The sequence below is a fragment of the Nelusetta ayraudi genome, unplaced genomic scaffold (assembly GCF_046127955.1).
Source record: "Nelusetta ayraudi isolate G7.1 ecotype Tasmania unplaced genomic scaffold, CSIRO-AGI_Nayr_v1 ptg000136l, whole genome shotgun sequence".
Taxonomy (NCBI): Eukaryota; Metazoa; Chordata; class Actinopteri; order Tetraodontiformes; family Monacanthidae; genus Nelusetta; species Nelusetta ayraudi.
Window position 1 is genome coordinate 16,857 of NW_027466186.1, and position 26,864 is coordinate 43,720.

Genomic DNA, 26,864 nt, shown 5'->3' on the forward strand with positions numbered 1-26,864 from the left:
TACAAGAGGAGAATTGAATGTTTCTTTACTTGTTGTTTGGGTTGTTTGGTATGTTTAAAGTTCATTCAAAATTAACTACTTTCATTTTGTTCTGATTTCTGATTTTGCCTTGGGGATGAAATGTGATATAAAAATGAACTCCCCTAGCTTGGCCCTACCTACCTTACCTGAGCCACCTCACATTTAAATCAAAAGACTCATCACGCTGATCCAAGTCACTTTGGTTTTCTTTATACGTCCATCAAGCCATTGGACCGTCATTCAATGTCCCTACTTTGGATTTCCTCCCAGAGTTTAGTACTTTCTGCAGCACACCAGTTAAAACAAACAAACAAACCAAACTTACCAGTGCAGTGCTCTCAGTGCTCATTTCAATCTTCCCCTCAAACGGTCCCCATGTCGTGCCCACAGGAAGCTGCTGCCTGCTGTGGATGCGACGCTCGCCATCTTTCAGGAAGGCATCCAGCTCCCCTAAAAAAAGAGAGAGACACACACACACACACACACCGGGAACCAAAGCAGTCAGCCATAGTTGCTCCATATAGCACACAAGTTCCACATCAAATCACAGTGACATTCTTTCATTGTCCTCTCCCCTCCAACCTGCACGCGTGTCAAAGCCCCGCGGTGGGCTGTGAAGGTTAAAGCCAGGCGTTTTCAAAGTGGATAAGCAAATCGAGCAAGCAGCCATCTGATGGTGTTCCTCAGACGCACGGCGTGCTAACCTTACTTGAGAGGTGTCTTGTGTTGAGATAATCTCTGTGAGACAGCGCAGGCTCGCTGGCTTCAGGGTGGTGGGTGGAGAGCAGCCGGTGGCGGGCCTATTTCTGTTGTTCCAGGAAGGCTGGGCCCTCGTTAGCGCAGCGCAGAGCTCCAGTTAATTAAGAGTGAAACCGGATCGCGCTGCTGGAACCGCCGGTGCTCACCTCCCCAACACCCCTCCACCCCCCACTTATCTTATCTCTTAGATTCAGCGTACATTTTGGGACTGGTGATTAATCAAATAGTTATGATAAATCCCAGGACAGGCTGTGGCGTAGTTTACAGAAGAGGATGTTTCCTCCTCCTCCTCCCACCACCCCCGGCCTTCTCTTTCAGTGTGCGAGTGTGTGTCTAACAGAGGGACAGCGCACGGCTCTCAGCCGGCCTGCATTTCCGAGTGGCTGCCATCGACAGAGAAAGGGTGAGGATTTAAACGTCTTGGCTTGACCTTTCTCCACTGTTCCATATACAGAGAGTATGAGATCAGCATCGAACAGTAAGAAAGAATTTGGACCAGCAGTGGTGGGAAGTAGCGAAATACAAATACTTTGTTAACTATCTGTACTTTCTTGTTGTTGCTTGAAGTGGATAAATTCTGTTCAAAGTAATTCACTTATTATCAGAGTTGTAATTGCTTGAAGTGGAGCCATTTTAACCGTTGTGTAGTTCAATATAAAAGTGGATGGTGTTTTAGAGGGAGATTATTTTAGAGTACCTCAGCTTTGGGGTCACTCGTCAGTCCATTTTCAGCACAGAGTAAAATACAAATAAGCACATTTCAGAACCTGTGTTTTCTTACTTTTACTTAAGTAAAGGAGTTGAATGTGTACTTTTATCTAAGTATTTTTCTTTACACAAGTATCCGTCCTTTTACTTAAAGGTCAAGTGTGACATATATTGAGGTTATGAAGAAGAAACAGCGACATCAAGTAGCTACATTTCAGATTGCAGCGTCTTTCACTCTCCCTCCCTCTCCCTCCCTCTCCTGAGCTTGACAGTGAACTACAGTGGCCTGTGCACCTAAACCTGGATACCTTGTCTACCTTCTTCTTCGTTGGTTTATTTGAAGACGTGAGTTGTCACCCTTATTATAAAACACGTTCTCAGACGAGCAGAATTGTCCAAACAGGCTTCCTTAGAAATATGGTGGTGCACGATGGCAGCTAACTGGTAGCAAGACTCTTATTGTTCTATGTTTATGTTTATATAAATATATGAGAACCTTTCCATGGGTGGGAAAACCAAATCACTTTTATTGTACTGCGATTATACACTATTATTAATGTATTTATGGGCAGAATATTAAACTTTTACCAATATAAAAATCATAAAGTGAGCCAAATATTACACACTGGACCTTGAAGTCCAGAATGCGAATACTTTCGCCACCTCTGTGGACCAGGAATTTACTTCCATGCCTCGCTTGATCACAGATGCATGAGGTTACACAAATCAGAAAAACTCTTTTCAATGTTCCAAACTATGCCTTTAATCTCGGAGTGCACAGTCGGTTGCGCCAACTGCCCTTTAGCTGGAAACCAGCCCGCCACAATCAGTGCATAATTATTCGGGCAAAACTCAACATGAGCTGTAAACATTGTGTCTTTTAACCCGTTTGTTCACATACACACGTACATGGCTCATACATATTCGGGGCCCTCGGTTTTCGCCATGAATGGGACCCAAAGCGATCGCTGAACTTTCTGACGTGTAACGCGGCGGAGTGACCTATTCATCCCCGTTCCGCCGCGTAAATATCAGCTGTGTATCTGCCGCGTGCCATTGTGTCCGCACCCCGTTGTGCCGCTGTGGAAAAATGCGCTCTATGCTTATGCCCCTCGCTGCAAAAAAAAAAAAAACGACGCCCTGCTGATCACGTGACCATCTGCGGCGGTTAATCTGGCCGCAATGAAAAATGCTTAACGTCTCCGCGGCTTAATCCTCCCCGCCAAGAAGGTAGAGAATCACGATACATGTAAATAAAAAATATTTTCGGAGGGGAAAATAGACGCGCCGCCGTCGTCTCTCTCTAAAAAAAAAAAAAAAAAAAAAAAACCAAAGCGAGTCAATCTGGACGCCATTATCGCGCCGCTTCTTCAGCTCTGCCCTCCTTCCTGTGCTCCCGCCGCCGCAGCGCCCGTCTTCCCGGTGCTGCGCTCGAGGTGTGTAAGCTCATTACAGGGAAATAATTAAACATTGGCGCACAGCTGGTCTTCATCACTGAGAGCAACAGCCACCGCTTGATGCATTCTGTTTGTCCTCAGATAAGACCGGCGGCCTTTAACCGCTTCGGATGCGACTTCCTGTTTAGCCTCGCTTGACAAACTGCTCAAACTGCTCCCCCCCCACACACACACCCACACCTCATACCCCACCCAACCCCCGGCTGCGCAATCACGTTTTTTTTTTCTCCTCGCTTTTTACCTTTTCTTCTCTCCGTTTCCGGGTGGGGTGCGGCGAGGAGGGGAGGAAAAAAAGAGGGCGGCCAACGTGCGATGTTAGGTGAAAAAAAAGAGAGGGCACGATTCAATTTGTGCCGTTTGCGGTTGGCCATGATTGGGCGCCAGTTGTGTGCATCTCACACCAAATGTTGCCTGAGGACCTTGGCTCACAGATGGCTTGTCACATCTGTTGCAGATACTAGTGAAAGATCTCTGCAAAAAAAAACAAAAAAACAACAACAAAAAAACAGAAAGAAACGGCCATGGATGAATAATTAGTTCCCTTTTTTTTCCCGCTCTGCCTGTATTTCCTTTACGAGCTCTGGCGACAGTGAACCAAAAAAATATACAGACAGATGCGTGTCAACTGCGGTTTTTATTTGTAATCAAGGGTGCGATACCACTTTATGTTACGGCGGTGCCTCGGCCTCTCTGTCTCTTCTATTTTTTTGCCGTTTCGTACGTCGTCTCAACTTTTCTCAGCGAATCAGAGGGTTCGCGATGTGGCCCTGAGGCCACGCCCACTTCCCTACTTCACTTCACCACCTTCACCTCGCACTCCTACCGGACCCCGCCAACCCCCCCAACGAGTCGACCACCGCTCACTCCCCACTCCCACCTTCCCTCACCCCCTCCTCATTTGATAAGATCATCATCTGTCGCTAGGCACCATGGTCTGTTCCTGCACTCTGCAGATACTTGGCAGACCAATGAATGTCCCTTTGTGTGGAGAGATCCTCCTCAGATAGCACCCAAGATGCACCACGCTGGCATCTGTTTGTTTTTTGTTTTGTTTTTTTGTATATTTAATGCGTGTACGCGTGTCTGTTCTGTTGCGGTGCAGAGAAGTAGAGAACCACATCTCTTCTTTTCATGCCATACAAGTGAATGCTAATGACCGCCAGTGGCAGGTTGCCAGCTAGCTTGCTTAGGCTAAAAGAACGCCATAGACAGCTGACTACCGGCAGACAAGACAGCCACACAGTGATGAACTACCACTTTTCAATGACTGCGCTGGATGGAATTCAACTCTTACACCTCAAACGTTGTTACGTCTTTACATTGTTTAACCTACAGCCTGGAATGCCCACTTTTCCAGTGCATGTGTCACATCCCAAATGGCCTCTGCTGTGTTGTATCTCTGCCTCCCATGGCATCACAGTTATAAACAAACAGGGAAGCAGCAACTTGATAATGCTTTTTAGTGGTGGAAATTTAGTACAGTTGTAAAGCTTTATAACAAAAATGAAATTAAATAATGAAAAAATGGGAACTATTATTAGTCAGGTTTCTTAGCTTAAGCAATTTTCTTCCTCTGTGTTTTTTTAAATGATGGATTAATTTAAACGAATCTTTAATAGATGAATATTTGGCTGTGACTGTGTCCGGACATCAAGACTAATTTTCTCCGTACACTTCCTGCCCAGGAGACCCCGCTGACGGCCAAGGATGACGAATGACATCATCGGCTCCATATTCCAGATTAACATTAGTTAAAGCCATTGATCTGTTCGAGCTATTTCCAACACGAATCTGACCTCTTTAACTGGTTCAAAGAGACGGCTTCAAGGGGAAGAAATTGCCCTGGATGTGAAAAAAAAAAAAAAAAAAAAGAGTCTCATTACGGGGCTCGTGGTTTACTCCACCTTCTGTAGTTGTCGCGAGCGTGTTAACCGTGGGGCGGTGTTGTGGGGGAAACAAAGAGCCACGAGAGCAGAGACGAGTGGGGAAATACGCTTGAGCTTCACACAGCAGATGATCCCCCTTGATATCGAGTGCTACCTTTGAATCAAAGCAAACAAATGACTGCTGTTCAAAGTTCAATAACCTGTGAGTGGCAATTCGCAGACGTCTCGTTGAACTCCAGTCATCTCCGCTGACAGGCCGTGTTATAGCACCGGCAAATGGCCTATAAATTAATATAGCGTGAGAGGGAGGCATATGGGGTGAAATGGAATGCTCTGTATCAGTTCAACAAAAGGTGCCACATCTTCAAGGCAGATATGTGATATGAAATTTTACAGCTGAGGGAGAAATGTCGCAGCGCTTTGATAAGAGAGCGATGAACTTTCTTCCCCTGCTACACAAACCGCTATTATCAGGTCCCCGGGAACAAAATGCATCATTTATAACCCGCAGCCCGCACTATCATCTCGGAGGACGGCGCTTCTTTTAAAAACACTGGAGGACCCCGACAGCCGCCATACTACTCCTTGCCTCCTCCCGACCAACCCCACCCCTGGAAACCTGCGTGAACCCAACAACACGTGGCTGCTTTTGGCTGAAAGTCGCCATTGGGGGCAGATTTTGCCTTCTGTACAATGTACCATCAGTGATTCCAAAAATACCACAGCACATGCTCATGTGACCTCCTCCTTTGCGTGGCGAAGTTAATTCATTGACAAACACAATCAGGATACCAAATCCCATGCATAGATATTACACACGTGTTTACGCATCATCTCACATCGCCTCTTTGCAGTCAATCATAAGGCCATGCGTGCTGGTGCAAATGGACAAATCTGTGGGCTCAGCAGTCCTTGGAGGCCCCCAGAGGATGCTGTTATTAATACGCTATGTATGGGAGAGGGGTTGGGGAAGGGGTCTAAACCGATTTTTAGTCAGTGGGCCCAAAATTGCGAGCTGCACCCCCAGACAGCCTGAAGGGATTCAGGAATTTTTAAGGAATACGCCAGTTGGAGTTGGTTGCACTGGTTTTTCTGATGGTTCTGACTACAGGTGTCTTCTGATCCACGCTGTGTAGAAATACTACTACCACTACTGCTACTAATAATAAGAATACAAGTAAAAAATAATAATATTGTTCATAATAATAATTATTAATCATGTTAAATGATGTATTTATGGTGTCTTGGCTCCGATGGGCAATGCCTACGAGCCAGAAATAGCATTGACTAAAACCCCTAGAAAACCTGAGTTTGAACTGTTCATTTCATTCAATATGCACCTCAAAGTGAGAGCACTGACAGAGGATTTGGAAGGTTTTTTTTCCCACTATAAAACAAGCCAATCTCCTCTCTTGTGCCAATCTTACCTCACTGGATGTTGGCTCTGGCCTTATATTTAACAGGCAGATAAGCAAGAGTTATCGCTCTTCTCATCTCGGCCTGCGAGCCAGAGAGCAAACACTATTCTTTTAATGAAAGGGCAAACCTTATTTGCAGGTCTGCAACAGGACTGAGGCTGGTCTACATGCCCATCCGTCCAACCGTAATAACCCTCCGCCGTGCCGCCACCACTTTACCACCAGCGCCGGTGTTGGACGGGTATAAATCCTGGAGCGGGGCGAGTTGGAATTAGCTTACACGCGGCAGAAGAAGGGGAAAAGCTGCAGTACATTACCTGCCGCTCGGTGTCATTGAGCAATTGTAATAAATCGGTTGTTGAGCGCTCTGTCTGTCTCCTCGGCGAAGTCAGCGAGCGGCCCCGCTGACGGCCGACCCGGAGACATCCATCTTTGGAGAAAGGCAGCAATTTCTATTGATGGCATGTAAAGGGAGACGGCAAAACTTAAAGAATGACTGTCCTCACGCAGAGATACAGCCGTATCGCCGACAGCATCTAGAGGACACGCAACCACTTCGGCCGCAATCAGATTGTTTTTTTTGTTTTGTTTTTTGAAAAAAGGCTTCCTCAGAAAATTTGAGACGCGTCAGAAGGACGTTGGTACACCTGAGTGTTGTCAGGGTGAATGACTAATTGATGTGTGCACTGGCGGTGCGCTCGTTAAAGATGGATGGATAAAGGCTGAAGCCAGAGGAAGGAAGTTGCTTTTTTTCCTTTTTTTTCTTTATCTGCGCCGCCTCGCTGCAGATAAAGTTGGCGGAGCACATTATTAACAAAATTTACAATTTATGAGCAGGTTCAACTTGGATAGGAGAACTGATAGAGACTGGTTGGAACAAGAATTTCTAAAGAAAGAACTCTATAGCTGGAGACATTTTTAAAAACCGTCGCTACCTCCAAGTGTTGGCATATTGCAGTTAATTCCAGACTATTTTAAAGCACTCCTGAATCTCCTCCCGAGTCAATTACCAGGCTGCAACTTCCCCTGAGTAACACCGAGATGTGTTTTTTTCCCCCTCACTCTCTCCCCCCTTTTCCTGGGTGACCTACTTGTCTTTTGTGAGTAGGTTTTAGCTAGCGCAGTTTGACAGTCAACAGATAAGATGGATTAAGCATTTTTTTTTTTTCCTCATCCAGTTTTGATGTGAACAGCGTAAAAGCGGGTTAAATCATTGAGTTTCCAGGAGTATTTTTAAATGCCTGGCGATAGCGCGATAGAGGAGCTAAACCTGAGGCTCGGGGCCCTGCAAGGTCAAGGTCGCGGCTCCTGAGAGCGGCTTCCCGGCGACAGGGGCCCGGCTCTCGTCTCCGGCACCGCGGCCCGAGCCCACCTCTCGCCGTCGCTCCCAGAAAAAGACACGCGGGCGGGGAAGTGAAACGCGATCCGGCGGGAGCCTTGACGGGTGGCATCAAAGAGCGGAGCGCCCCCTGCGCCTCGTGTGGGTGACTGTGTGAGTGCGCGGCGGGGAGTTTGTGCATTTTTTTGGTGCGTCGGATAAATAAGATGGGGGCGTGCGTGCGTGCGGCTCGGCGTGCGACTCGCGCCGTAATTACGTTTCGATTATTTGCGAGCGCTAAAATAAAACAGCAATTAATCTGCTGATGTAAGACGGAAAATTGAAGTGCCGCGCGCTAAAGCGCCCGGCGCCGCCGAGCCGCGCCCACGTCGAAATAAAATCTTAATTTGAAAACAGAATTTGCAGCCCCATCCCCGCCCCCCCCCCACCCTCCCCACCGCCACCTTACACCCCCCCACCCTCCACCCCAACCTGATCCAAGACAGTCACGTGACGCAGCCCCGGGCCAATTCAAGTCGATTCAAGCCAGCGCGCCGTGATGAAGACGCTCGAGCGGCGGAGAAGGTGAAGAGGCGACTGAAATGAGGAAACAAAAAAACCCAAATAAAACGACGACGACGACGGGTGAAACGTGTTTGTTCATCGCGCGTCACATCTGGCGACGCCGCCGCCCCCGGTTCGAGGACGCAGGAGCTTCAGCGGGAACACATTTAGACACGTTGCCTCTTTCTCTTTTTTTGCGGCCGCCCGTTCCCCCCACTGCTCCTCATGTCGGTGACAGGGGAGAGTAATCCTATACACAGGCTGCTATTGTGAAATGAGAAACTAGCCTCCTTCACTGGCACAGACCAGATGCACCTCTCTCCCTCTCTCTCTCTCTCTCTCTCTTCCTCACTCTCTCTCTCTCCCTCTGTCCTAATCTGTAAACGACTTAAAGGAGCCTTATCTCCGGGCTCTTCTGCTTCATTTCATGCTTGATTTACTTTAATTTGTCTGATAGGGCACAAGGATTTGGAAATGGCCCATCTTTCGGTGGAAAATGTTCTGATTTTTCTCTGGCATTGTTATGTGGAGGTTTTTGACTTCTCTCTCTCTCTCTCTCTCTCTCTCTCTCTCTCTCTCTCTCTCTCTCTCTCTCTCTCTCTCTCTCTCTCTCTCTCTCTCTCTCTCTCTCTCTCTCTCTCTCTCTCCCCATCTCCCTCCCCTCTTTCTCCCTCCCTCCCACCCCTTTCTCTTTTCTTTCCGCCATCCATTCTTCCTCTCTTTCCCCTCCTCCTCCTTCCTTCTTCCTCTTCCTCGCAGTGGGGATCCTGCTCCAGCGCAACAGTCTGTTTGAGTGCATTTAGATTCGAGCTAACGCAGCAGAAACAAGTTTTTCCTACCCCCCCCGCCCCCCCGCCGCCGCCACGAGTCTGTGATGCGGTGCAGAGGACGACGGTGCCCGGAGATCGGCGCTGCACTGGGGGCAGAGCAGCCGAGTGCTTCAAACCACAGAGATCTTATGTTGGAGTTCGGAGGCGACTGGTCCTCCAGCTTTGCAAGTGGCTGAGCCCGGTGCTGATAAAGCCGCCTGCCTCCACAATGAGGGACGGGGGGGGGCGCTTCCTCTTCCGCTGGCGCAACTCAAGTGCTCGCACGGCGGCCTGGCTGCTCCCATCACCAGGACGTCACGCCAACCCTGCGCCTCCACTTTAATGACTGGATGACGGCAGAGGCAGCGAGCTATGATTAGGGAGCTGCGTATCTTACTAGATTCTGAATATTTGCCATCGCCACCCACCAGCAGCCGCAGCAGCACTAGCAGCGAGGCGCAGAGCGAGAGAGCAGAGAAGAAGAGGAGCTCAGGCAGAGCTTCCTGTGTCATGCGGCTCCACAGCCCTCGGTGCAGCATCTAAATTTATCCACCACGGCAGTCGACATCGAAGGGGGGCCCTTTAAGATTTCAACTCTGTCAAGAAGTGGAAATGATGACATCCCAAAAAAAAAAAAAAAAAATCCCCCCCCGGCCACACCTCCGAACACAACGCGACTGAATACCCGGCTGGCGACGCCCGCGCCCTCCACACGCGGCGAAGAAGCAGGAGGAACGATTGAAATTCATCTCACAGCCTGAATTTACTTAACTGCGGGCCTGCGCGCGGTGATAAACGGAGTGATGATCCGGCAACACGTCTTTATCCACGCTTTGCTTTAATTAACGGGGGGCTTGTTTGTTGAAAAGATGATTAATATGCCAATGAAAATTGCATAATTGAATACCACAACAGGCGCACAATCAGGGAGGAACATGCCATTTTTTTTATTAACTTTTTTATTATCGTTATTATTGCCATTATTTGGTATTTTAATTCACTTGACAGGCCAGCCCGCACCCCCCACATCACATCTGCCCCCCCAAAAAAAAACAGAAGGAGGAGGAGGACTTGGAATTGGTGTGACCACTGGGCCAAGCTGGGCCCAGCTGGTCATCACCAGAGAGGGGCTTCACAGGTGGGGGAGGGGCAATAGGCATCAGTGCGAAGGTTGTATGTATGAGCAGGAATGACTTCGGAGTAGCTTTGATTGGATGAAAGCATTGTCACGATTCGAAATATTCACTCTTCTCAACTCGATATTTTTTTTCTTCCTTCTTCCATGTTTCACTGCCCCCTGCAGTCTTCCCTCAGAAGCGTCATCTAACGTTGGACGACAAGTCACATGACCAGCCTGGGAGATCCCACAGGTCCCGCCCACTGGAAACAACTGATTATCATGCACCGCGTGACATCCGGTGACCCTCCTGAGGAGCATTTGGAAGCGGCAGTCGCAACAAATTACGGATCAAGGGGGAAAAAAAAAAACTACTGTCTGGCAGGAAGATAAAATTATAATAACAGTCTTACGACTAAGAAACAATCTGGGGATCCCGATGAAAGTAAAACAGCCACACACATGAAACCAAATGGCGTCTTTTTTTGAGGAATGAACAAATTCACACATGAGCAAGAACGACAAACCAAAAAAGTCCCTCACATGCACCCAAGTTTTATATATATGTATATATATATATATATATATATATATATATATATATATACATAAAAAAGCAGAAATAAAACGAATATTTCCACATCCACAAGTTTCAGTCAAGCAATCCGGAGTTTACCCAGTGCCCCCCCTGCGTCCCCCCGGGCGTCTCTTGCACGGCCGTCTCCGCGTTAATGCTGAATACACACATCAAATATTCAACCAATTACAGCGCTACCTCTCCGGCAAAGGTGCGCAGCCGCAGCCGCAGCGCCTGGGAGGCTGAGTGCAGCAGAACAAACACGGCTCCCAGAGCTAAAGAAAGACGCAATGGGTGTCAAGTCCCCAGGGGGGCGCAACCATTACCAGCAGCGGCTCTTGTTTTCCCCTGAATACCCTCCCGGATTTGTCTGTATGAGAAATAGTCGTCTTTGGGGGGGGGGGTGTAAAAAGGCAACAGAAGGGACGGCATTGTGAGTGGACACAGATTCGGCTGAAATGTGAGCAAAACGGTCGCAAGTGAATTATCTTATTAAAGGCATTCTCTCGCACGCCGCGTCCCACGTATCCACAGAGGGGGGGTTGGGGGGGGGACTGGGGCTGTATATAGTGACATCTTCCTCGGATGATAAGAACAGTGATTGCATTTTGCCCCATTTTAGATTATATAACTAACAACCATGAAGTTCCTGCATAAAGCCTCTTAGTATAACGGATCAGTGGCTAAATTTGCATCAAGGCGCAGCAGCGGCAGTACAGTGATTTGTCTAATCTCTTGTTGCATATTTCATCATTATAATCACACATTGTAAATTTGCGAGTGTGCGTGCGCGCATGTGTGTGTGTGTGTGTGTGTGTGTGTGTGTGTGTGTGTGTTTTCGTTTACGTGGGTGGGGGAGGGTGCTGTTGCCCTACACAGGTGATGATAATACAGTACCCTCGGAAGCCTTAATCAGCAATGTCTTAAAAGGAACTGATGCGTTTGGGGGAGGAGGGCAAAAAAAAAGAAAAGAGGGGGAAAAAAGCCGCACCGTGTTTACACGCAGCACTTTGATTGCGATTTAATTTTACATCACTGTGGGTAGCTGATGATGGACTTTCATCATCGGTATCGGCAATCTCGGTGTCGCTCATGTGTTGTGCGAGTCGTCGGAAGACTTTGAATAAAAACCCCCTGGAGGAGGGAGATAAAAAACCGTCCTTTTCTGAGGGGGAATTTCCGTGATGCACGTCCAAATTTCTTGATTACAGGACGGGAGGGAAGGGGGAAGAGAGAGGGGGAAAAAAAAAAATAATAAAAAAAAATAAATATATATATATATATATATATATAAAAGTATATATAAAAATAAAACCTTGAATGAAAGGCTGCGCTGAAAGTTTCCAGTTTGCTGATATAACAGTCAAGTGTGTCTATAAGTCTACTTAAAACGCTTTAGGTATCAGCGGAGACAGCTGCGACACCCTCGTCTCACGATCCTGTCGAGACAGTACACTATCAAACCTTTCATACCGCTCCCAAGCTACATTTCCGGCGACAAAAGCTTTGCGAAAGCCTCCTGAAGGATTCGTCTGTATCCTAATATTTCCAATCCAATTTAACTGGAGCAGCCGGAGTGGTCTGAGCACTAGTTTACCAATCTTTGCTTTCCAAGACTGTGCGCGCTGAAGGCTTGAGGGGTTCAATCAATGGCGCTTTGATCTCGGCTGGAACCATAATTATTTAACATTGTTACAAGGATTTCTCTAATCCATCCTACCATTAAATCCCTTTTACACCCTCATCTTCTGCCGCCTAATCTGCATCTGGGCGCTCCGTTTGTCTCCCCCCCCGCCTCCCTCATTTCGGCTCGCCCCTCCTTCCTTGACGACACCCCTGACTTTTATAATGGACTTGGGCGCCGAGTTCTGAGGCGCCGTGTTTACCGAGAGCAAACCTCGCTGAACTGTGCTAAAGTGGACTGTCGCGGCGCAGGATATTGGAAAAGTTTTCTTCCGCGGCACTTGGGCCGCTGCTTTGGGTGTCCTCGCTTTTAGCCATGCAGCTCATAAAGAACCCCTGCGACTCAGATGCAGAGGCGAGATCATTCTTTTGCACTTCTGAACACAATTAGGGAGAGAAGGGAGAATCCATTCACTAACAACTCCTGACTTTGTTGAGCGTATTCCCTGTTTTTTCCCTGGCAGAATAATAAAGCTTTTCTCCTCTCTCTTTTTTAGGATAAAACAAAGTTCAGGTACCAGACTCCCACAATGTTTAATCCCATCTGTTTGCGTTGTTGACCACTTTTGACTCACTGTCCTTTTGCAAATATTTGCGTGTCTATGTTTCGCCACGATATAAATAGCGGCACGGACAGCCGCAAACATTTGTCGAGGCACCTGTCACAGTATCGCGGCCATCTGGTCCTCCTATTCTCCTTGCATGACATATGTGCATTGAACCTGCAGCGGCTATTGTTTTTCTTTGCAGGGCTAAGGGAGATGGATCGGTCACAGACCCTTCTGGGCCGGCTGGAGTCAAAAATAAGACTCAGGAGGGTTTTTTTTTTGTTTTGTTTTTCACATCTGAGTGAAGCTACTTCTGAGCATGTGCTCGTTTGATGTCTTAAAAAGGGGAAGGAAGGGGAGGGGGACAAGAGTGGATATTGTCTTTTCCACTGTAGCGGCGTGTGGGGGTAGGTTGATTTGGTCATTGCTGGTCTGTGCAAGACCATCAGGTAAACGCTCAGATGGCCACAAGCTCAGGTGACCCTTAACTCACCCGCTGCTGCCCAGCTGGCACGACTGGTGGAGCAAGCCGGACCTCGGACGCAGCCAGGAGGAGAGATTTGTTGACCGGGGGATCAAACGTCTTCTGTTACATCTGCTATCTCACCATCTCTGGCTTCTCTGGTCGCTGCAGTGGCCTAGATCCTCGTCCTTTGTAACTGTAGAGGTTGTCTGAATACCCAAAGATCCTGAAATGTAGTCTGGGGATTTATCCAATCGTCCCAATCTGATTTATGAAACAATATTTTCAAATTTGTTTAAAATAATCTTGATTGCACCTCGACTTGCTGTAGTTTCAATTAGTGCCATTTATTGAAAATAATCTGAACCTAATAAAAATAGCGGGCTAAAACAAGCTAAAGTAACACAACTCAGTTGTCACTACTGCAGTTTCTCCTCAGTAATGTTCTACGTCTTCATCACAATGTTGCACTGCCGAAATGAGAGTAAGTTAGAAATGAAGGGGGTTTACAACCACTAGAATGTTTACGACTTTTTGGTAATATAGTAGAGAATTTCACACACAGTAGTATTAAAATAAAGGCCATTCCATACCCACCCCTGACTTAGACAGTAACAGCTTTAAAGGTTATTATGTATGACTAAAAGCCGCGCTGACGCAAATGGTAATTTACAGGCTTAATGCTTTTAGTAAAAATGACAAGGATCACAATTAGAGCGCCCTTAACGAAGCCTTGATTTCCATGACTTTCAAAAGGGGGTGTAGTTTACACGAGCAAGCCTTCAGATAAGGCGGCGAACAAGTTCATTAGCAGAGTTAGCTAGCTAACGCGCGCCACTCCCAATTAGCCTAGAGGAAGTGGGAGAGAATGAGGAGGAGACGCCGGCAGATTCCTATCACCGCCAGTCCGTGAAAATGAACAGAGGAGCGTGACGCTCCCATATCTCCCAAATCAGCGGCTGATTGCGAAACATCCGTGACGAGAAACGAGCGCGAGACACGAGATCGGCGCGTAGATTTGCTTAAGGACATACTGGTGGAGGCGCGGTGGAGAGAAAGGGAACTCGCTGGGTGTTCCACATCAGAAAGCCGGCACTCAGCGCCGCGCAGAAGAGCCGTATCGGATTAATAGTGAGTCATTCTCTGCGGTTTCAGACGGCGAGACAATCAGCGAACAGGGTGGAAATTGCGGACAGCACTTGACACAAGTTACAAAAGTGGAGATGGAACGCGAGGACAAAAAAAAAGTTCAATTAAAGGATGTAGATTGTAAAAGGCTTTTGTTGTTACTCAGCAAAAGGGAAACGGGCGCTTCAATGGAATCACCAAGGCAGGTGGGCATGTTCCGTGTTAGCCCACCTCATTAAAAGGCCTCACTCTCTTTTTATGTAACGGCCATTACACATCCTATTCAGATGCACACGCCCGGTGATTAAAAATTATCTGTTGGCGATCCTAATCACACCTGCTTAAACTTAAGCCAAAGAATAACAAAGAACTTCCGAGTGGGGAACTATCAGGACATTTGCAGTGAGATTAAAGGGTAGACAGTCTCAAACTAAATAAATTTGCTTTTAATCGCTTCGAACAGGAAGTCATGTCATTTCAAATGTCCCTATCTGATTGTCTGATTCCCCTCTTTATTCAAATTATAACATGCCCATCTGACTTTTCCAGCACAATGGGAAAAATTAAAAAGGGAAATGACCTTTCATGGCGGCGATGATGGGAGAGTGAATGGCATTATTATGCGCCCAGATTAATTTCTACCCACTCAGTGCTGCCCATTGAGAAAACAGGAAGAGCGCGTCGGCCTCAATGTAAGTCACTCACTAATTGGTTGGCATATCATGGAGATGTTGAGAAGGTTGCACTGGCATTTTGTAAAATGCCTTTTACTCGTTATTCAGTTTAGGAGTCAGGACTCACGTCTCAATATTTGGTAGCATTGCTAGCGATGCTAATCAAAATATATATATATGTATATTTTCCCTAGCAACAGCTGAGAAATAATAAATAATAAAAAAAAGTATTATAATGTTAAGCATTTTGTGGTGTGGCTCCCGATGCTCCAAAAGTACGTTGAGGATGATTGTGAACACACAGTGAATGTAACATGTTGCCGCGTGTTGATGTCACCATGTTAGAAGAGTCATTTTTCAGCTCGTAATGCCGCAGAGATTAGGGACGCAGCGGCGGGGACGTCAAAACTGGATGTCACCAGATAACCACTGGAGTCTGCGGTTGAGTAGAACATGAAACGGGCACGGTGTCTTACATCACTTCCTCTGCAGCCCGGGAGTCACTTGGCTCCCATGACACCCAAGCCCCTCCCCTCCCCTCCCCTCCCCTCCCTTCCCTTCCCTCAGCCGGGCCTGTCCAGCCGTGTGTTTCTGAGCCTCTAATTCTCATTCTGATGGCTAAGTAGAAGTGGGGGGAGGGGGGGGGAGCGGTGGGTGAGGGATAATTACAGTCAGTCGTACGTCTAGTCGCGCTACATCCATCCTGGCTCTTCAAGGCCGTATTTATAAGCTCAGCGTTTTCTCTCCCCCGCCCCAAAAGGGCCTTCTTCCCGTGTGTGATGCCTCCTTTTTTTTTTCCTTCTCTTTTTTTTTTTGTCACGGCCCCCATAGTTCTGAGCTGACCCCCTCAGCCCTGTCTCCTGACTGATCACAGTGATGGTTTATTACTGTCGTCCCGGCGTCCTTATCTTTAGCCAGCAATGCTCATTTCCTTCCCCCAGATTTAAATGCAAATGTGAAATTTAATGATAAATGCATTATCTGATAGGTGCGATAACGCTGATTCACTGTCAGTATAAAATACACACCCCGGGGGGGCTTCCAGCTCGCACGCACAACTTGCCCAAATCCACTTTTTTTCCCCCTCCCTCTCTTTCTCTCCCTCTCGCTTCCCTCCCCTTTTCTTCTTTTTCCCTCTCGTGCTCTTTTTTTTCTCTCTCTCTTTTTTTTTTTTTTTTTTTTTACAAAGGCATGCACCTGCAATAAATTCTTGAGGTCATTTTATGCATTAAAAGGAGCGATATTTTGTGTGTTCAGCAGTGTGGCTGCGCGCCGTCGCCGAGCAGTAATTGCCGCGCAACCGCCTTGTTCTGCGCGCCGTCCATCGCTTTGATGCAGCTCCTTTTAGTGAAAGGCTAAGATTAAAAGGAAAAAAATGCCTCGTAAACTCGAAAGCTTCGTCTGCGTTGTGCCGTCTGACTGACAATGCGGATGATGGAGTCAGTTGTGGCCGGCAAGGCTTTGACAAGTTGCCTTGTTGTGGCGTCTCTTTCCCGCTATCCTTACCTTGGATCTCCCAACATTCATGAGGACTTATGTGAGTCCAGCACATTGCAGTGCAAAAAAACAAAAAAAACAAGTGGATATGGGGGTTTTTCTTACTTGGACCATCCCATTCGTCTGGACCCGCGGCCGCGTGCCTGGTCTTCTCAGCCTGCGTGTCCATCTCCGACTCTCCTGCGTCTCGATTGGGGTCGTCCTCTCCTGCGGGCAGAGGGAGGGGCGCGCAAAGAGTTCTGTTAAACTGCGCGTGAAGCGCAAAATGAGCACCACTCGATTTAATACTCAAGACACCTTATTGAATTAGCCTACTATGGGCTGCGCAGCCCTTCTAAAGTGCACGTTTTGTTTTTATTTGAGAGCCCTCGACTGGATCAAGCAGCTCTGCGACCTTTCTCTGCGATGTTTACGTCCAACCTAAATCCACATCGGCTATTGTCACCGTGCTGTATATATAGTGTTGTATACATACGTTTGCCGTGAGCTCACCGGGTCCAGCTGCATACTTCTGTGCTTGCAGGCTTCCCGTGAGTGCTTGCAGGGACGAGCGGAAGCCCCCATGGAACAGGAAGGAAAGCAATGTGTGGGAGAGGGGTGGCTATTTATTACTGTTTGATCTATTGTGGAGCGACCCAGAATGTGTGTTAGGATGTAGGGCTGATTTACAGTCTCGGGGCTCGCACAGACCACGCTACGGGATTTCTTTTTTGGGTATCTCTCTCTCTCTCTCTCTCTGTGAGGTGTAAGAGCTTTAAGACCTTGTTAAACAAACTCCGCCTCTGAGCTCGGCGTAGTAACTCTGCTGGAGCCCTTGTTGAGCTCCGTAAGAGGCACTTAAAGTTAAAAAAAAGAGGAGTAAATCTATTTTTTGCATGTCTACAGTAAGCGCAGTTTGTACTCCAAATTTATAGGCACGTAAATCAGTGCTTAGTAGGCGTCCCCGTGCGGCGCTCGGAGTAAATCCAGCACATTTGACACAGCGGCTGCGGCAGTTTCTCTCCAAAACTGGAGTGGGAGAGAGGAAGCACCGCTCGGGGCGCCGAGTGCTGGTCGATAGTTTGCGGGAGATCGTTTCTCTGACTTTTGTCATCGGCATCGTTTTCGTCCCTTTGATGTTTAAAACCCAATAGTGCACGGTCAAGGACAGGCCTGGATTACTACAATGGATTACTACACTTCACACACTCGAGGAGAGAGAGAGGGAAGGAGAGGGAGAGGGAGATGGAGAGGGCAGAGATGGCGCGGATGTGCAGATTTTAATATGGCTCTATTCAAATGACAGAGGCGAGATATTTTAAGACGCAGTAAATATCTACCATCAATTACGGAGGGGCAGCCGCCTTGTCACGCAGATGTTTATCGTACTTTTTCACCCCCCGACGGCTTTTCGGAAGCATCTCGGAGTGTCTGCTATCATGCGTTTATAGTGACAACTGCCACAGGACACACAGCACCTTCCTCCAGCATCCTCAGACAGATTCATCTTTAGGGTGACGCACACACATATGCTTGTTGAGCATTTTTTTTCAGCATTTTTTTTTTTTTCTTGGACATTTTTTTTTGGCTCACTTCAAAGAAGGAAGCAAACATTGCCAAAAGGGTGACTGCTTTTTTTTTTTTTTTGCCCAACTCTCACAAAAAGAGATGCTTATCGAGGGGAGGGAAAAAAAAAAGAAGCAAAAAGGTGATAGCGAAGGCAAACGTGCAGAAATGCCCTACTTAAAGTACAGGAGGTCATTATGACCCAGTTTTCTCTGTGCAAGTGTCTGCTTGGGCCTGCAATTTCTCACGCACTCCCCCCCCCCCCCACCTCTGCCAATAAATTGTCAAGGAGCGCACTCAAGCAAATTCCACCCCCTCGCCACTATTTATCGTCGGGCGCCGCCGCAGAAGCCTCTTTAGCATACCCGGCTCGTATTATGGCGAGGATAACAAAAGGCGTGTATCAACAGTTCCTTCCAATGGAGCGGAGTTTAAAAAAGCGGGGCGAGATAACATTAAAGGCACTACCTTGATCTCAGGCGAACATGTTAAGCCCTGTAACGAAACGTATTGGAAGTGTTTAATTACAGCCCGGGAAATGAAGCTACAAGATGATTCCTTAATTAAGCAGTGATTAAGGATTTTCTTCTGCCTTCTATCTGACGCCGTTTGCAATGCATTTTAAACGCCATCGCCCAGGCAACCTCGCAGGGAACAATGTCACAGGGCTTTGATGAAGTTTGCCGCACAAATGTCACTGGTAAGAAAAAGGAAAGAAGTAAAAAAGGAAAAGCAGGGCAGAGGCAAAACGTGCTGTGACAGCACTCCTTTGCTTACAGCTTCAAACTGCCCGCTTTTTTTTTTTAATGCTTTCTAAAAGACGCAGGAATCCCGACCTCTCCGGGAGAGAATGTGGAGCTGCACTTCATAAGTAAAAGAGACTCTGCCTTGTTTCATCGTCCAAAATTGGACGCCTCGGCCGCACGCTATCGAGGGAGGAGGACCGTCGATGATCACCCTCCACGTTATCGCCCGGATCATAATTTCACATCTGGCTCAGGTTCATTTCCCCGCACAATCAAAATGGAGACACTTAAAGGTTTGAGGCGAGGCTGAGCGGAACAGAAAGGGACAGGGATGGCTGGGAGCTGAGGGGTGGGGGGGGGTGGGAGGGCGGGGGGTGAGGCGAGGCGAGGCGAGGCATCGTGCTGGGTGCAGGGTTGGCGGGCATGCAAGAGGAGCCAGTGAGCTGTTAAAATCGGGCCCCTATCGCCGCTCCATCAGAGGACGGCTCTCTCTCCGGCCAAATCGCAGTCACACGCAGAGTGCCATGCATTCAGGTCAATAAGCTTATGGGCGATTTACACACACACACACAATTCCTGGAGCAAGGTAGCAACAAAGTCATATTGGCTTTTTTCCCCTCCTCCTCCTCCTCCTCCTCCCCCTCCACCCCCTTTCAGCATTGTCTCTGCCAAGGAAGCCCTTGAAAAATGTCAATCTCTCGTGTGCAACTTTAAGGAGCTCAGAGCGCTTCTAATCCTGACCAGTGAGTTCAGAGACAGCTCGCAATTTCTGCAAAATGAAGCCTGGGTATTTTTTTATTTTTTTTTTTTTTAAAGTCGTCATATGGGATTGTGTGGCTGTGGCTAGCGAAAGTCCAGGCTCAATGACTTTAACCCGCTGCTACTTTATTTTGCACCCGTAACAGTCTTGCAAAGTGTTGGAGGTTGCCAATGATTTTCAGTAAGTCATATTAGCTGCCGAGGATGCCCCGCGCTATCCCCCACCAGTGGCAGTGCGACTCGGTTGATATTGCACATTTGGTTGTTGATGCAGATTATCCCGCGACAGATAAAGTCAATTCCAGGAAGCAACCTCTTTCACCAAAGTCAAGCATAGCTGTAAGACTCCTCCGCTATCTGAAAAATGGGCCTGAATTGCATTGCAAATTGTGGCAGGCTGAGCACTCCAACGGAAGGGAGGCTATTAGCGAAATGCCTCGCCACTGTCTCTTTAAATGCCAATAAATTCCCATCATTACAGAATCTGGCAGTTTTCCTCCCTGTCTGCAGCCTGGTTCTTTATCTCCCTCCGCCTCGGTCTCTGAGCATGTAGATCTGGCCCAGTTAGATTGTCATACTTAACAAACATTAATGATTAATTTCCTCCACTGAGTCAAATGGGGCTAAAGGGATGACTCGATTCATCTTATCGCACCGCAAATTAGCATTTCCCCATATTCTCCAGCATGAACTGTGCATTAAAATTCCACATCCGCCATTCTGGGCACTGGCAGCTATGGCGGAAGCGCCAAGGAGACCTTTCTCCTGTGTTACTGGAGATTCTGATTACTCCAGTGTGACACAAAGAGTGGCATAATTAATTCTGCCACGTTCTGTTTGTTGCTGTACCACTCCGGATGCTGCGAGTCAAATTACTCACTTTCGGGTTATTTGAGGGTTCAAGGTGGGGTTTTTATTTGCCAAGTCCTGCGTATGCAAGCCATCAGCACTTAGACTAATAAAATGTTTCCGCCCGCATTGTGTGTAACTCAAGGTGAGTGATGCGAAAGAGAGATGTACCCGTGACTTACAAAGACCCGCAACAGAATCAAAATCAAGTCATTTGTGCTAAAAAAAAGAAAAAAAAAAAAAATTGTTTTTAAAAAAGGGGCATTTCACACTGAGGAAACCAGACACACGAAATGACATGTAAATTTACTGTCAGAAATAACTAAGGAAGTCGTTTGTCATCAGACAAATGCTTGGAACACACAAAGGGAACAGCTTGTGGCAACACCCTGTGCTGAACTTCACAGATAGCCAACAATAAAGAAGGAGGAGGAGGGGAGGGGGGGGGGCGAGACGCAGCAAGGTGAAATTTCACAATTTCTGTAAAAATAAAAGCTTTTGCTCAAGTTAGATAAAAAAAAAAAAGAGGCATCTTTCTTAAAATGATGGAGGCAGGTGTTTTAACAGATGAAGGATCTTTGCGGGCGCCTGACAAGTGCAGCTCCATAAACAAGCACAAGTTGTTTTCGGGGGAAAGCAGTTTTAATCACAGAAAAGGTCAAACTCTTTTTTTTTGGTCTGTATAAACCTTTTTTCCAGGGCTAGTATGTTCCGTGCTCTACAATTGGAGAATATGAAAGGTTTTTGTTTACGTCTTTATAAGGACACGCAAGATTTCTTTATCTGAGGTAAAAATTTATTTGCAAGATTTGCAAAACATTGATCTCTCGTCAAAAATATGACGCACCCCTTAGCATGAATTAAAGGGCAGAGTAAGAAGTCAGTTACTTTAGTTACTTAAAAGTAGCCAAAGGTTTAGGTCTAACATTGAATACTTTAACCCTAAACTTCAATATTGGTGTATATTTAAAATTACATTCTGGCTGAAGAGCCGATGAGAAAACCAGAAGTGAAGAGAAATACCACCCACAAAATCTCAAGCATTGTTTTCAGGAGAGTCAGGGTGCATTATTTTCATGAGTTGGCACCATTCTTCTTTCAAAAGCTGGGAGGCCCTGGACACGTCTTGTCTCAACCGCAGCCCAGCGAGCAAGAAAACCCTCCAAGAGTCTCGACACCATTAACTAAACAGGTTGTGGAGTCAACCATCAACCAATTTAGAGGTTGCCAAGCCTAAGGCCAAGATGGGACATCAAGGTGCTCCAGGCACTTTATCTGGGGAGTCCCTTTTCTGCAAGGGTAAGGCAAATGACTGAGTCTTTGGTGGCATTCAACTTCTTGACCTTTGCGCCTTTAAGCGGCTTTGCTACTTCACCGCACTCTGATCAAAGTTAATAAGTGCTTCATATGTTAATGAAAATTGGTACTCCTCTTTGTGTTCCTACAGCTTTTTAATACCTATTATAGACTGAAACTTTTAATGGAGGTTTTAGGTCCCCCTGACAAGCCCATTTCAGAGAGTGACTACACAGATACAAGGCTAAGCTAAGACCAGCGAGTCAGTGCTCAGTGGAGGAACCTTACACGGGAGACCTTATTCTCCGGGAAGCAGTCGAAGATAAAGGCCATGGGATGAGTGGCTGCTTTAAAACCCACGTTCAAGTCCGCGCAGGGCTAATTACAGCACGCCATCACATTTGAGAGGGTTTAGTTAATCAAGGGGGGCTCTCTTTTTCCTCCTATAGTCGAGGAATAACACAGTTAAACCATTTAATGCTGCCAGGATTGCGTCCTGACTAATTCACGGCAGTTTGCCATAAGTGGGGTAAATTTAAGCCACGCCGACATTAGTTTTAAATAGATCTAATTGAAGAAGGGATCACGAGGAACATGGCTACACCTGATGATTGCGCACAAATTGCTTTGAGGAATAAAGAAATTTGGATCGCAAATCACTCGGGTTTTAAGAAGTATTGGAGGACTTAGCCACTGTAAGCTCAGATAGCGGCGGAATACGTAAAAATATATATCTGACACTTGGGCCTGGCGCACGGCAAGGAGCAGATTACGAGCGTCTCCGAAAAATAGCATTTGACATTTCGGGATTGCAACTTCTTCTTGACTTAATTCATAAACACGGGGAGGAAGATTTGAAAAGCCGGTTCCCTTGCATGGTTTTAACCAAAACAATGGAAATATCAAATGGTGCTGACAAGGTCCTTTGAAGATTTTCAGGAGTTGCACTCTTTCTCCAGCTGTAGCCACCGACGTGCGCGGCGGCACAATCTGTTCCATTGCTACTGGGTTATTGCGGAAACGTATATTCGGCTTTGAAGTTGTCGCGGGGACACATTATGGCGGAGACAAAGGGTAAAGCAGCCGAGGCGACGTCGGTAATTGCAATTTCCGAACAATTGCGCCGTTCGACTTTTCCCCGAGAACAAAAGGAGAAACAGTATTGATACGATTACCGGGGCATAGCCCACCTGAAACATGAAAGATTTATTTTCCCGGCAATAATGTAATCCCACGAGGCACATCAGTTTAGAAAGTGTGGAGAAATAATTTCCAAACAATTTTCCCTTTGAAAGGGAGAAGGGACGAGGCAGACATTCAAAGCACTGGTTCTTCATTAAAAAGTCAAATTTATGGCGCCCGCGCGCCAGCAGGAGCGGGGACACCTGGGGTAGTGGAAGGCACGCGACCGGGGGGCACGCGGGGTGGGGGGTGGTGGTGGTGGTGGAGGGCGGAGGAGGGGGGCCGGGGCGAGGCGGGACGAGTCTGTCATCTTCACACCGTAACCTGGAGCAGACCGCAAATTAGCTCCTGTGATGGCAAGGTGTGACCGAAATGAAACAAACATACAAAGAAGCAATCTAATTGAATTGGAGTTCAAAGAGGACTCGGGCGCATTTGGCGACGCTGAGGCGCTTTATAGTGCTGGACCTCCGAGCAAGTAGCAGGTGCTGCCGAGTGTTCACAGAGCTTCAGCGTGCGGGGGTGGGGGGCGGGGGGGGCGGAGGCTCAAAGGGAAGTGCTCGGCTCTCCAGTGCATTGGTAGCGCACGTAGCGCACCTTCACGGGCGCTATCACAGAAGGGAGAGCCAGCGCGGCCGATGCCATCTCCCTCTCAGATCAAACCCCTGCTCTCGCTCGGCCCCGACGGCTGGGATCAAATATCAAAATGGGCAGTTTCCAGGGCGGGCACCGGTGGCGGCGGCGGGGCGAGAGAAACTCCACGCAAAGTTGTGCCAGGTTTGATTTGAACACGTTGAGGTATTTTGCGAGACACGGCTGGCAAGGGTTTGACTTATTTATTTTTTTCCATTTCCTCTCATGCTCGACACGAGGGGGCCACTTCACATATTGTCTAAGAAAGAAAAAGGAACGGCTGCGCGCCTGTGAAGGAGGCCTTCAAAGGGGCTCCGGTTTTTCCGACCGGGAGCGATCCAATCCTCACCTTTGTTGCAGAAGTACTCCATGTCTTCGCAGCCCATGTTCTCCGCCTCAAACTCGGCGGTGAAGTTTTCCTCCGCCGAGAACTCATCTTTGGCCAAGAGCTCGTTCTCCTCGGAGACGCACTCCTCCTCCTCTTCCTCCAGGCCATCCTCCAGAGGACCTGGGGGAGCGTGCGCACGAACAGAAACACACACACACACACACAAGAGAGAGAGAGAGAGAGAGAGAAGGGAGAGAGAGAAAGATGTTCAGCAGTTTCATCACATCCCCCCGGCGCAACAAAAAACTCTTCCCTCGCTTTGTTTCTTTTGTTGCTTGATAAACGCAGATGCAACTTACAGTGGGGCCGCGTAATTCTATACAGTTGGTGCACAGATAAGACAAAAGAAAAACGTAAAAAAAAAACAAAAACAAAAACAAAAAAAACCCATATGTATTATTGCATAGTAATCGTTCATTCAGAACATCTTTGCATTATGGAAAAACCCCAGACTGAGACTGCTGAAAACAAGCCAGTGTGCAGCCAAGGTGAGCGCAGATTTTAATCCCGCTGCCAGCAAAACAAAACCCAGACACAGACGGACAGAAGCGGGAGGGGAGGGAAAAAAAAAAAGTTCTATTCCAGACTCTTTTTTTTTTCCCACCCGGGCATCAGCAAGGCAAGGAGGAAAAGAAAATACTTTTATTAATTTGTTAGCCTTATCACAGGGTACAATGTTGATTTTCCATTTACATTCCATGCCTCCGGGTAATACACCAGTGCAATCTTAAAGGAGACACTTTTCCGTGTGATTAATGTTTTCCCCCCTCTGTGCAATATTATTTCTTTAAATCTAAATGATTTCAGAGTTTTGCTCGTAGCTGTACATCTCTTTTGGTATTTGCATATTACCATTTTTCCTTCAATCAAGGGCGCTGATGGAATTACCGCACGGCTACCTGAATTGTATTAGTTCAGGCAGGGGAAAAAAAACATCTCACCCGGCATTTGAATGTTATTAAGATAATGTGGATCTTGCAAACCTCTCCCTCACCACCGGAACATGTCCCCAGTGTCTGGATATGCAGTAAAATAGTGAAAAAAATGTTTTTTTTTATTATTATTTGGCTGTATTTTAAAATAACAGACTCCGAGCAAGGAACGTTTTTTCTTTAAAAAAAAAAGAAGAAGAAATAAAAAGTTGCCTTCTGCAGTTGAGTTTAAACTTAATGACCTCCAAAGTGCCGCCTGCTAAACGCTGCCTCACTTCTTTTTTTTTTTTTTTGCCTGTCACACACACACGAGGCACGTTGCAGCTTCTCCCGCATCATCCTGGAGCTCAAACAGAGTGCGGCGATATCCTCTCAACACCTCTCAACGTGTTTGCTCTATTGTCGCTGGAGTGAGGCCCCTCAGCTTTAATAAAGCAGTAATTTCAGTTCAGAACGTGACGCCGGCGAGGCTCTCCTGTTTCTCTTTCTTCCTGCGCTGGGGCCCTCATGAAAGACCCCCCCGACGTCCACAAACTGCTTGCTCTTTTCATTAGTCTTATAAATTACTCCTTTGTAGGGCCCTACATCTGCAGGAGCCCCGGACATGAAAAGAATTAGCCCACGGATCTCTAATAGACGCCGCAGATGCAGAGCGCCCGCTTTTAAATTAGGATACAATTTTTTTTTTTTTTTTTTCCCCTTCCTCACGATCTTATCTGATGCCTTCTGCTGATTCGCTGAAGAGTGAAGTGAGGCGCGAAGCGGCTCGATGAGTCTGCCATCGCTCGAGATGATATGGGGAGATAAGTATCAAGGGGAGACTGTATGACGGGCGTGAAGAAGCCCCCGTCGAGGCGACGGGAGACAGTGCGAAAGAAAGCGGGCAAATACATTTCTATACGCACGCTCGGTACACATTCCATTACACAGCTGAATAAGAACTGTGTGTACAACTAAACGATTCTTCCTCTGTTGCCGGCGAATGCGGGCGGCACTGTTGCCCCACGGAAAATAGACCTACAGTGTTGTGTGATAATAAGGGTAGAGGGAGATTAAAGATAAACTTCATGGTCAATAAGACACAAAGATTAGGTAGATAAGATGAGATAGAATTGAGGTTTAATAGACTCGGAATAAGGGCATCTCGCTTCCCCACTCTAACTGATAGTGGCTAAATGGAGCGTTTTCAAACGGACAGAGATACCAGAGGCCTTGCTGAATATGGAAAAAAATGAAGTGGCGCACGAGAGGCGCGGGACATTAAAGGGAGTCCGGTGGCTACTTCTCGGGGGGGGGACGGCGTAGATGACCAAAGTTTGTGCCGCATTCTCACATGTTTAGTTTATTATACAGTATTCATTGCATGGAGAGACCTGAAATTATTTCAGAGACAGCAATGATAAGAATAATGACTTTCTAAACGACCAGCACCACACTCCTAACTCATTTTCTGATAGTGGCGTTCCCGCTATATTTAGTTGTGTACTGTTTAAAATCCTGTCACATTCACGGTGTGAACCCGCCGCCCGTTGGTGCATTTCTATAGGCTCTGCTGACGAGCCCGGTCCGGAGGAATGTCTGCAGCATCAGCCTCTTATCGGGGCCCTCCTCCGGAGTTCAGATGGCCAATGACACGGCCGGGGAGAGTGGCTACATTTCATAGGGCCAACAAGGCAGCGCGCTTTGTCACGGCGCACTCATTAAAACCGAGGCAGGACTCTGCACCAGAGCGAGGCGCTGCACTCCAGGAGCGTTCCGCAGTCAAACTCACTGCTGAACTCGTTTTGGGGTTCCCGACTTGTGTATTTGTTTATACCCAGATGACATGATGATTTGGTTCGCATAGAATCTTGGGGAATCTAGAAAGATTGTTTTTGTGAAAAACCGAAAGGCTTTTATGTTGAGGA

General features: G+C 47.2%; 1 protein-coding gene across 1 annotated transcript in view; it reads right to left on the reverse strand.

Moving 5' to 3' along the window:
• Positions 1 to 337: 337 nt before the first annotated feature.
• Positions 338 to 26,864, reverse strand: part of LOC142879592 (zinc finger protein ZFPM2-like) — a gene marked incomplete at its 3' end in the record, with an annotated part of 57,274 nt that continues 30,747 nt past the window's right edge. Inside the window, exons 2-4 of the mRNA XM_076012983.1 lie at positions 23,987 to 24,145; positions 16,733 to 16,834; positions 338 to 471 (exon numbers count right to left, since the gene is read on the reverse strand). Coding sequence (XP_075869098.1) covers positions 338 to 471; positions 16,733 to 16,834; positions 23,987 to 24,145 — 395 coding nt within the window. The remainder of the gene's footprint in view (positions 472 to 16,732; positions 16,835 to 23,986; positions 24,146 to 26,864) is intronic.